General features: G+C 39.3%; 1 protein-coding gene across 2 annotated transcripts in view; it reads left to right on the top strand.

Moving 5' to 3' along the window:
- CCNYL1 (cyclin Y like 1) overlaps window positions 1-12603 on the top strand; it is a 34936-nt gene that overhangs the window by 3439 nt on the left and 18894 nt on the right. For both annotated transcript variants that reach the window (XM_075710351.1, XM_075710352.1), the window contains exon 2: window positions 10595-10669. In XM_075710351.1, the coding sequence (XP_075566466.1) occupies window positions 10595-10669 (75 nt within the window). The remainder of the gene's footprint in view (window positions 1-10594; window positions 10670-12603) is intronic.

Raw genomic sequence — 12603 nt, forward strand, 5'->3', positions numbered from 1 at the left:
TGTATTTTATTGTTCTCAAGATCTTGAGGCATAACCTGTTCAGTTCACGCTTTTTCAGAATGAGAAATAAGCCTGCATTTGTGGTTTGATATGCTAAGCCCAGTTGTATTAATTAAACGGGGATAAACATAACTTTGAAAATGGTAGTTTCTTCCAAATAGGTTCATGCCTGCTGTTAATGTTACATATCAAAAGCTAAAATGAACCTAAAGCTGCTAGTTGAGCTGCAGCTGAGCATTGACTGTTCCTTCTTTGAGCGTGCAAGCAACTGTCTGAAGCAGTTTGAATTGACCAAAAAGGCTTTCCTCTCTACTTTTAGAAATAGCAGCTCTTTGAGCTTAACATGCCATTTGGGCTGTACTGATTACAGTTTTCTTAGGGGGGGTGGGGGGTTCTTCGGGTTTTTTGCCCAAATGAGTGTCTGCTAATCTTTATTTTGGGCTTCAATTTTCCTGTGATTTCTTTCTAGTTGTTTAGGGGAGAACTACTTTTGGCTGACACTTTCTTGCCAGATCCCTATGTTGAAACATAGATCTAATTTTTCATAAATTTTTGATCCTTGGATAAAACTAGAACAAGGCCTCGCTTGGCAGCCTTTTCTCATTTGTACTTGAAAACATTATCTCCCTCCACCACTGCTGTTTATGGAGCTCAGCGGTTTTGAGCAGAGGTTTGCCTGATTCACGTGAACCAAGGGGAAGATTGTTGACCTACTGAACTGGTGGGACAAAATGACCTGGGACCTTCACCTGAAGAACAGGGGGGTGGGTGGATGGTGGAGAATAACAAGGGAAGAGACAATCAGGGATGAGAGGGAATAGCAAATGGGATCAGGGGAGGTGTTGAGTTTGGATGTGGTCATCACACAGAGGTTAGATGGGAAAACAAATGGAAGGGGACTTTGAAGAGGAGAGTTAATAAAGAATGAAGTAAGCGAGATTTACCAGCTCAGACAGACTAGTGCCTAGAATAACTCTTCAAGCACCTGTGAGCCTACATTTCTTTTTTTCAGCAGCCCCCTGGATCTCTAGGAGCTGTGCTGTGGTGAAAGGGGGCAAGCTTCAAGTTGCCTGCATGCCACAGTTACTAAACAGTGTTGAAGATGAACAGATACTTGAATATATTGATTGTCTGTGATCTGATTTCACAAACAGCTTGTCTATAAACCTCCTTGCAGAATGTCTAAATACTGTTCATTTGTTCCTCTCTTATATAATGTCAGCTTACTTCAACCATGTGGGTGGAGGGTTTTTTTTCCTGTTCTTTTAAAATCCTGGTTAAAATGTTAGTAAGTTAAATAAATAAAAAAAAAACAAAACCCAACCAACACTTTGATGCAAGGAGTCAGCTTTTTGATGCCAGCAGTTTTCAGCACAGGAAAGGCTTAACCATCTTGTGTTGGTTTTTGTGCCTCTGTGTTTGAAGATCTGTAGCTGCATAGGCTGACAAATACCATTGTCTAGTTAGACAAATAGGAAGTTGGGGGTGAAAACCAACTGATGCTCTCGTGTTCACTCTCCTTCTTTCCTTGTATTCACCGAGTTTTTCACCTAACTTACGCTCACTCTTCTTTCCCCAGAACTCTCAATATCTCTTTCCTATAACTGACTAGGAATTAATTATAAAGGTATTTGTAGGAGTTACAAATAGTATGTGATGTTGACAAATGTGAAATAATTTACTCTCTGTAAGCCTGAAACATCTTCCGTGTTGTGGGCTTAAGATGCCTAATGTCATGGCCTTTAGAAAATTACCTGTAAAGTGCCTGTAGTGGAAATGACTGAATTGGTAAGTCGATCAGAAACAATGATGAAATTGATCTACAAATTTGGGAACTGGAAATCATCACCATAGTATAGTATATGTATTTCTGTTCTTATGCTTGGGTACTACTGACAGCTAAGGAATCCTCTATCCTTTTCCCTCTTCACTAAATCTCGGAGACTTCTGCAGTGAGCGAGTTTATGTAAGCCTTAGGTTTTTAAGAACAGTTGATATGGAACATGTATACATGAAGCTCATATGGAGGGAAACTGGTTGGTGTGGTTTGGTGAGTGTTTCTTCAGGCTTCCAGTATAACAGCTATTATAACAGATTTTCATGAAATGGGAAATATCAAAACAAAATTGTCAAGCATTGGAACAGGCTGCCCAGGGAAGCAGTTGAGTCATCATCCCTGGAGGCATTTAAAAGATGTGTAGATGTGGCACTTAGGAACATGGTTTAGCGGTGGACTTGGCAGTGTTAGGTTTATGGTTGGACTTGATGGTCTTAAAGGTCCTTTCCAACCTAAATGATTCCGTGATTCTGTTCTATGAAATATATGGCTAACCTGAGCATTTTGATGAAACATGGAATTAAGGAAACTGAATTTGTTTTCATCTTGACTTTTTTTTTTTTTTTTTTTACTATGGTTTCCATGTAACTTACCTCTAGTATCCTCTCCTCTTCTGGCTTGCTCTTTTCCCTCCTACTGGTCAGGGTAGATGTAGAGCAACAGAAGTTTTGTGGCTGGAAGTATCTGTTCTCTCAAGTATGATCAGTGTGGTGAGGTCATACTGAAAAGCTGACTAACAGGGGAATGAACTCTTGCACAAGCCAACAAAACACAAAAACCTACTCCTCCCAGATTCGCATTACACATTAAATTAAGGTTTCTAACAATGTTTCTTCCACATGTAGAAAGGAAGAAGTTACTGTGGGAGGCAGGAGGAAAATGCTACCAAACATTAAGAACCCAGACCTTGGATCTGTAGATCCTTGCCAGCAAGCTAATCTTGAGATTTCTAAATCTATTTGCTTTTTCTTTATTACAGCTAGTGTTTGAATGTGCACTTCAATTTCACTCACTAGAAGAATCATGTTTTCAGAAGAAAACTCTGAATGTTTCCACTTGAGACAAAGACGCAACTGGCTTAAAAATCTCGTTGCTGTCTATTTAAATGTGTAGTAAAGCCAGATTAATAAAACTGAGGATCATACTTGCAGGTGATGCAAATATCAGTGTTACCTCAACAGCTTACACAAAAATCACACTGTCAACCAGGTAGCGTTCTGCAGTGTTTGATGAGCTGTGTGTTTATAGTACAGCTTTGCTTCTGTTTGGAGTTCTGAAGGGTCTTGAGTCATTGCAGTAATCAAACATAGTTGTTGGGTGTTTTCCAGTGTGAAAAGTAACACTGACTTGTCATCAAACACGTCAGTCAGACTCAGATAATAAACTGTTGAATGTCAGTTTCTTTCGAAGACAAAAAGCTTTTCTGTAAAACTGTTGGATGTGTTTTGTTATGCAGATAGTTATTTGACTTTTATAGAACAAACTGCAGGTAAGCTGAGAATCCACAAAGCCACTGTAAAGAGTTGACTGTGTTTGAGCTTGTGCCTAAAAGGGACAAAACTTGATGAAACTGTTAACTTCCATAAAAGCCCAAACTTCATTTGAAGTTTGCATTAATGTGAGCAATTGGAAGAGAAGAAAAAACTTAACATATGCCAGTCCATCATGGTGGCATGCTAGGTGGCATATGACACCTAGCACACAGTACAGTGCATCTTATTTTGGTTACTTGCGAACACTAGATGAGACTGGAATTTCTGATACTGACCTGTTTTTCTTTCTGAACCACGTCTTGTGAGAAGTAAGGCAGAGAGCATGTGAACAGTTGTTACGGGGAAAGCTTCCCCTACACTTGCAGTTATCAGCATGGATCTAGGAGAGTAAAATTTGGTTGATCTTTAATGTGTAAAGTTAGAAATTTTTATTTTGGCTTATCAATTAAAAAGTTAGAGCTGTGGAGTTCTGCTTTAGCTTCTCATGGTAGTGAATTGTGTTACGTGTGAAGGTCTATGTGGGGAATGAAAAGTGGACAGCATGGAACCAATTATTTCTCTTTTTGAAATGCTCCTAGGTTAGATGCAGTACAGAAACACATCTCTAACAAAATGGTAGTTACTTTTAAGATCTAGCTTGTGAGCTGCTGTTTTCCTTCTAGTTCCAACATAAAATCCTAGGGACGTCTAGTTTTCCTCCCTTTTAACTGGTCCTGCCTTCACTGTGGAATTTGGGGCACTCCTGACATCCCGCTGTTCTAGCTAAAATGTGTAGAAGTGGTTATAACCCGTCATGAAACATGTGGAAGCCTACTCGACTTCTTTCAAGTCCCAGAAAGGCTAGGTATTGCGGTGGAACGGATCTCTCAATTATGTTTCCCCAACAGGGGCTGTGAAATGAGTGCAACAGGAAGGATCATGTTGGGATTTGCTGTGGGGGCCAACGATAGTGGTGTGGATCCTCCTGCAGTTTAAGAACTGCAAGAACACATAATACTGTGTTGATTTTTTTTTTTTTTTTTAAAACCACAGAAATGAATAGAAAACTTGAGCCCTGGCTAGCCCCCAGTATTTAATAGATGGTCTACACTTTTGCTTTCTAAATTCTTCTGATTTCAGTAGCAAATTTGAAATGCTTACTGTGTCAGTTTCTTGTTGAACCACCCCAACTCAAGAGTGTGGTGTAAAAGAGCAAATAATTAATTCTTAATTAAGAGATCGTGTTGTATATTGAAGTAATTTCTGCAGCCATCTAAAACATCACAGTGCGCTTAGATATGTGCTGGGTATTGGTAATGATATTGCTGTTCTCTTAGTAGTGCCAAAAGGAACAACTGACAGATTTTGAATAGCTTTACAACATCCTTCTGTGTGTATTATGTGAAGTCATGATCTTTGGAAATCGTCATTTAACAATGATTGGTGGTCAAACACTGGCACAGGTTGCCCAGAGAGGTTGTGAAGTCTCTGTCTGTGGAGATAGTCAAAACCTGACAGACCCAGTCCTGGACTGCCTGCTTTAGCGGACGCTGCTTGAGCAGGGGGTTGGACTCTGGTGATCTTAAGAGGTCTCTTCCAGCCTCAGCGACTCTGTCTTTCTGTGAACAAAGGCCAACTCTGTGGGTTGGTTTTACTTGTTTTCCTTTTTAAATAAAGAGTTGATTTCCTCTGGGGAGTTAGGAGTGTTTTTAAGGGACCTATGCATATACAAGTGTTGGTTAAGATTGTTTTCACCAAGATTCTCCCTCAAAATAGAGTTCCCTTCTGAGAACTGGTTGTGTTTAAAAGCACTTCGGTACACAACAGATCCAGTCCTTTATGTATTCAGATTTGCTTGTATTAGTTATGAGAACAGACCGAGTTCTGTATCTTTTGAGTCCATCCCATTATGGAAGAGAGATGTATTCTGTTGAAGATGAATAATCAGGAGATCAAAGTGCTTTCATCCTGTCCAAGTCTGGGGAAGAAGCCACCCATGGAGCGTTTAAAGGATAGACTAACCTGTGTGTAACTGAGGACATGACAGGAGAAGGAAATGGAAAATAACCTACATGTGCTGGGTTCTGTGGTGTGTTCGGTGTGGCTGGTGAGGAGTGAACAAAGCAGGTTGAATGTGGAAACCAGAATTGTAACTTTTAGGAAAGTTTTTGGGAATAGAAATAGAATAACATAATTTAAAGGACAAATCATTTTATATGAAGTTATTGTTAGGAATAACAGTTTTTCTGAAATGTATTGGCAAATTTGTTAGTCTAATTTGGTTTAATTTTTAAATCTTTATTGGGAGTGTTTAGTAACTCGCATCTTTCACACTGTAAGGTAATGGAATATAAGGGGAGCTCAAACATTAATCAAAGCTAGTAACCCACTGAGCAAGGGAAGAAACTCAATTTACAGCACAGAGATGATTTTATGATTTAATGCTTTAAATATGTGCTGTATCAAAATGTTACTGCTGTCTAATAAAGCAGAGGATGGGGCTAAAACTATTAAAGGAAATGCAATATTTTAGTGTTCTGAAGTAGTGAAATTGTCAAAGGGCTGCTACTTAGTAACAGTGACATCTTTGCCAGCGTTATTCATGAGATAATATATGTAGCACGATACAGTGTGTAAAATGTGTTCTTAATAGTTAGAAATCACCCGTGGAGGTGTGTAAAACAGTAGGTAAGTAGCTGGCATTATGAATTCCTAAAACCCACACATGTTCTTACATAGCATAGATGAGTAAAAGTAAAGTCTTCATGCAGATTTTGTGTTGAGGAAAGGACATAAGATCTTGAGCTAGGGGCAGAGGTTGGCTTTTAAAAGTAATATGATCTGCCCTGTGGGGGACTGTATGCTTTTATCAGCACATGGAGTGCACAGCAGCAGCAGAGGTAGTGGAGATTGAAAGGCAAGCAAGCTGCAAGGGATACTTTGAGAATGGTGAGAGCGGGAAGCAAGTTCAGACTTCTCTGTGCTGCAGTTGGAGACAGGGTTGATCTGACAAACTTGGTAGTGCCCTGTGAGTAAATGGTACTGAGATGCAGAGAAATAAGGGGGAAGGCTATTTTTAATACACAGTTCTTGGAGGTGGAGGGCTGTTGTAGCACGGCAATGTTACTGTGCCATTCCCACTTAATTTCTGGTGGGAGTCTTCCCTTCTTACCTCTTTATCGTGAAGTGTGAGGGTCCAATAGAAGGTGTGTTTTGACTTTGACTGAGTGGATAGCCTCTATGACTGAGTGGATAGCCTCTAAACAAAAAATGTTTTGGAATTGTTTTCTTGCTTTTTATATCATCCTGTTGCTTCTCTGACTTCTCTCATTCCTGTTTCTGTGTTCCCATTTTTTCTGTTCATCCTGTGGCATACCATGTTTCTTTCTTTTTCTGTTAGTTATCTGTGAAGCTTGAGCTTTCATCATACATCTTCTGATGTAGTTTCTTATCAAGACTTTTAGGGCTAGATATCTTGGGTTTGGACTCGTAAGTGCTACCAGGATGAAGTATTAGGAATTATGCTTGGTTGTGAGTCAAATTGGTTGCAGGCAGATGAATCTCTTCCTCTGGCTTTTCTTTTGCTGCGTTTCCCATTACATTTTGCCACTTCTCACGTCCTTAGCTGCCTCTTGCCTTATGCTTCCTTCATCAGCTGTATTGCTGTTGCTTTTTGGTGTTTCATGAGCAACACTGGCAGTTTAGGAAGAGCCAATCATATGACTATTTTTTCCATTGCTTGGAAAAAAGCATTGTCCAGGGAGAACAGCACAGAAAGGAGGGTTAAAATTCTCTGGCTCCTTGGAGAAGGGGAAGGCTACAGGGAGGCCATCTACTAAATGTATCTTTCTCTCTTCGTAGTCTCTTGCAAGACAAAAGCAAATGTGCTGTTTCTGTTAATGCCACATTATTGTGGGATAAAAAGCCTAGCTACAGTTGGTCTTGATCACTTTTTGTGGGGTTTTGTACTGGGGGATGCACAATGTGTCTTGGAGCTCTTTAGTACCATAACTTTATCTGTTTGTGTAATCTGTGTTGTCGATTTAACGTGCTATGGGTGCTGATACACCTGAGTTTGCCCAGCAGAAAGCATCTTGTGTCTGGCTGACCTGCTGTTGAACTGTAGCCAGTAAAGTATATTTTCCTTTCACTGCTGTTCCTTTCCTCAAATGCGTGGGTCTGCTTGGGTTCAGGGGGCCAAGTCTGACTTGTGTGGCCATGTCAATATTGTGTCCCTTGGTGCATCCTGCAGTGCTGCAGATCTTAGACCCTTCTTGTCCAGGATGACAGTTGGTTATGTTTGCATGTGTTTAATTCTTGTAGTGCTTTTAGCCCTAGACCTGATTTCTGACATCTAAGAAGCATGGATATAGGGACTGGCAGAGCACAAGAAGAGGCAAAACAACAGAAGAAGGGAGCTTTAACAAGTTATACAGTTTCACAGTAAATCAAAACCTCAGGAAAGTCAAGATGTTAACAGTGTACTTCTTCATGGGATGAGGGAGGATGGGCGTTATCCCATATTGTCTATTCCCTGGAAAAAAACCACCTGTCCTGTTTAACATTTTTCAGTGACCTGGAGGTGGCAATGGAGTGTGCCCAAATTGCAGATGACACCCAACTGGGCAACAGTCAATATGCTTGAGGCAGTTCATTCAAAGGGACCTAGATAGGCTGGAGGATTGGGCCAACAGGAACCCTATGAAATTCAACAAGGAGAAACACAAAGTCCTATGTTAGGGGTTACTGAATTCAGTATCCCTTTTCCCTCTGTTCTCCTGTGCTTGTTCCTCCCCAGTCTTCCTTGCTGCCTTCCCCTAAACATCACGCAAGTCTTGTACAGTTCCACATGCTCTTACTCACCATTCCATAGTGAGTCACATAGCCCTGTAGGCATTAGTTCCCCTCGGTGGGAAAGGTGATCTGGGCACTGTTGACCCTCATTGGAGGTTTTCAAGACTCAACTGGATAAAGCCTTGAGCAGCCTAATTCTACCTCATAGGTGATCCTGTTTTCAGCAAGAGGTTGAACTAGAGACCTCCTGAGGTCCTTTCTAATGTGACTTATGCGGTTATTCTAAAAGTTGCTGCCGAACTATAAATAAGTAAGTTCTGAGTTATTTGCTCTATGTTTGCATCATAACTTGCTAATAATAATCTGTATTTTAAATCTGCGTATTGCAGTTCTCTTCTGCCTGTTGATGATACTTAAGTTATTTGGTAGACTAGCAAAATAGTGGCATTTCTGAATCAATCCTTTATCAAGTCTAAAAAGTTGTTTAATATTTGCCGTTACTAGTGAATTCCTTAGTCTGTGTCAAAGTTTGTTATTTGTTTGTTTCGCTTTTTTTAATAGATGCTAGTATTAGAAACTACAGTTGGTCTCCATACTACCTCTTAAAAGTCGTTTTGCTAAATCGGTGTTAGAAACTTGTCGGCCTTGTGGACAAGTTTTAAACAACAGTTATAGTATTTTGTTGAGATGTTACAAATGGTGCTTAAAATGTGCCAATATGGCATACTACTGTATGCTGGATTTTTTTTGTTTTTTTCAGAGAATCAAATGTGTATTAGTGGTACATCAGGTATGAGCTCTAAGGCAAACTGTGTTCTAGGACTTCTAAACCAGGACTTCTTACATATAACTACATGATTAAATTCGGGTATCTGTTCACTGTGTGCCATGAATGAGCACAGTAAGGTGGAAATAGAAATACTATTTTTGTAAGCTAGCTTTTAAAAACTGCTCGAGATGGTCTGCTGTCATAGCTGACTCTGGCCTTTTTTAAGAGGGGTGCAAATTCCTGGCTGAACAATCTTTGTGTTCCTAAACAGACGTTGGCTACCTTACTTACACAGTAGAGATTCAACATTACAGTGGTCTGCATCCTGGACCAGAGTCAGAGCAATACTGTTGGACTAATAGTGATGTAAGCCAAGTACTTGGAAAACATCCAGGTCTGGATACCAATGTTGTGTACCAGTGGGAATCTGGAATGAGAAGTCTTGGGGACACACGTACTTTTGCAATTACATTCACTCGCTGATGCATGAGGGATGTGGCTGTGCTATGGGATAGGTGCAGTAGCAGAAAACATTCACACAGTTAAGACTTCCAGCACCAAGACAGGTTGTGCATGCTTTTGCTACTATTTAACTAGAGTTCTGTTGGCTGAGTGCACAAAAAGCTCTTAAGATTCCCCCCACCCCACCCCCCCCCCCGAAAAGTTGATGGTGATTCTTAGATAACTGTTTTTTAAGGGTATGGCAACTGCATTGGTGTACCACCTTGAAACACTAACACGTGCAAGTTTGCAATCTTGCATGCTTTATGGTTAGCATGGCATAAGTAGCATGCAGGAAGATCAGAATGACAAATGTAAATGGATGCGAATTCGCTCTTTCCAGGATGTACAGAATCACAGTATTAGATTATTCTGTTCGTATGTTCACGTAAGTCAGTGTGTCTGTAGCATGACTTCCTCAGAACAGCTGTTTCTTCTGTCAAAGCTAATGCAGCTCAAAATTTCATCATGATGTTTTTAGTTTCATCAACAAATTGTTTAGTGATCGCTCCCATCTTAATCTAAGGGAATAATATATCCTCATCTAATGTCATCGCTGGTTCATTGTGGCAAAGGATTAAAGCAATGATTTTGTTCTTCAGTAATTATATATTAGCTCTACAGGGTTTTACTTGAAATTCCAAAAGAACAGAATAGTGTAAGATCCATGTTTTGACGTTTATCAGCACTGTAAAAGTTACTTATTAGGTTCTTTTGTAAGGCCACAGAGATTGTTTCCTGTCCTACTGGGTACTTAAAGCACAGAGTGAAAGATCAGCAGTGTAGTCTGTTTTTTGTTTATTTGGTTGGTTTTTGGTTTTTTAAAACTATGCTCTTGATAAAGTTCTAGCTTTCTGCCCTCTACTGAGCACAGGCTCTGCATCTAGCTATCCTAAAATGCAGGGGCACATACTGACTTTTGAAGATGTATGTTGTTCTCTGAGCTGTCCCTTTCCAGATTTTGTTTTGATGGAAACCATAAGCTACTTCAGAGCTTCATGGCAGTAGCAATAAGTCCACAGGCTTTTTTTCAGAGGGGAAAATGTCAAATTTTTATTTATCTTGGCAAAATTAAGGTTTTGCTTTAGAGAGACAGCCCATTCTATGTGTTTCTGATCTTGTCTCCATCACTGTGCTTGAGCGTTTTAAGGCTGGGTGGGAATCATTGCAGTAATCTTCTCCTGTTAAAGGTCTCTCCTTTTTTTGTCCTTTCTGTTTCAGATTTAGCCTTGGAATCTAATCCATCTGATCATCCCAGAGCAAGCACAATTTTCCTGAGCAAGTCTCAAACAGATGGTAAACTAAGTTTTTTCCAATTTAAAAAAAAGGCGGGAGAAAAACTGGAAAAATAACTGCCTATTTTAATAATATAGTGTGAGAACACTGAAATTGCTTTAATTATTTCAAAGCATAGGGATTAATAATTTGCGTGTTTACGCAGAAATGTGTTCGTGGGCTGTTTTATTTAACACTTAAAATTGCTTGTTCTTAAAACACTTAATAGCAGGAAATTTCAGAGTCTGGATCCTAGTAGTCTGAAGGAGCAAGGCTTTCTTCACTAGTGTAATTCAAGCTTCAAGCAGTGGTGGGTTTTTTATGACCAATGACTGTTTTAAAAATTGCTTTAAATTAAAAAAAAAAAGTAAAAAATTAAAGGACAGTTCTGTAAGGAATAATAAGCCTAAGCCATCAGTCTATATCGGTTGCTTTTGAATATGTTCTTTTAAACTGTTTGAATATTTTCAGTAGCATAATTATTCTTGAATCCTGGTTTTAATTACATGGATGTATTGGGATTTTCAGTTTCTTTGCATATCCTTTGTTTACTTAATAAAGTCAATTTTGAACAATTAGTATAGCTTGTGCATTCCAAAATGCTATTAAAAAGTGGAGGCATTTCAACTAAAAAGGAGTTTAAGATATTCTTTTAAAAATGCTTCTGTTCCTTTTATAGCTGGTTCTTGCTTGAAGCGCTGTTTTTTCTAAGACAGCGTCACACTTGGGATTGGTTGTGTTGATGGAAAGCTGCAGTGTGTCTTCTACCTTGGCATAGCTTTGCCACAGGAAAGTCGCATTATTTTGACAGGTCTGTCAGTTGCAGTCCTGCTATTTAGAGTCTTATGGCAAGTAGTAACATTGTCAGTTATATCAACTTTGCAATGCTCAGATAATCTGTGAGCAGTGGAAACAAGCACTAGCATGATTCTCCAGAAGAGACGATACTAAGGAAATGTAGGCCTCTTTTCCTCTAGGCCTCTAAGGTCAGTCTTCAGACAGACAGAGGGTCTGACCTGCACATTTCAAACACCTCTTAGATGAGTGCTGCTCAAGTTGCAATTAGCAAGTTGACATATTCTTGAACATTGTAGTGCAGCTTCACTGTGCAGCCTTTCAGCCTTGCTGCAAATAATGTTCAATCTACATGAACATCCTTGTTGGGGGTAGTAATTGCTTTTAAACATGATTCAGTATTCTTCAAATGTAATGTATTGAAATGTATACACTTCAGATAATAACTATTCAACTATTCTCTGAAGTTTGTATCGGATGAATTGATTTTTACAGGATATTTTTACAGACAAGTCAGGCAGAGAATTTATTTTCTAATTTCACTGGATCTTCTTTAGTTAACCTTTCATAGAACTAGTAGAATTAATATCCATAAGTTCTCTCTCACTGAGATGTTAACAGGATTATAAGTTTTGATTTGTGCAAAAAGACCAAAAAAAATTGGATACTCCCTTCCAATTGTTATTTTTTCTAAATATGTAAGAGAATGTGTCCTGTTAACAAGTGGTAGTGATCTGAGGTCAAAACTTTGGAGAAGTCACCTATCCAGGCTGGTCACATTTGTACAGCTTTCTGCATGTATGCAACTCTCTGCTGTCCTTTAACAGCATTGTTTTACTGCTGCTGTTATAGCTGGAAGTTAAACCTTACAATCTTTTTTGAAAGGCTGACACAGTTTAAAATGATTAAATAACATGGTTGCAGTTATATGATAAACAGGCATAGCTTGTGTCAGCATCTTCTGTATAGTGGAATACCTTTTTACCTTCTGCTATATAATAGGAGGACGGAGAACATGTATATAACCCTTTCTCCTTGTGTGTCTTTGGCAGGTTCAGTGTGTGATGTTTTTACTTCTGTTTGCTGACTGGTTGCTCTTGGATGTTGGACGTTGTCTGTTTGAATTATCTGAAATCATCCAGTTTTTCATGATGCATAGC

This window comes from Pelecanus crispus, chromosome 5, assembly GCF_030463565.1.
Source record: "Pelecanus crispus isolate bPelCri1 chromosome 5, bPelCri1.pri, whole genome shotgun sequence".
NCBI classification, from domain to species: domain Eukaryota; kingdom Metazoa; phylum Chordata; class Aves; order Pelecaniformes; family Pelecanidae; genus Pelecanus; species Pelecanus crispus.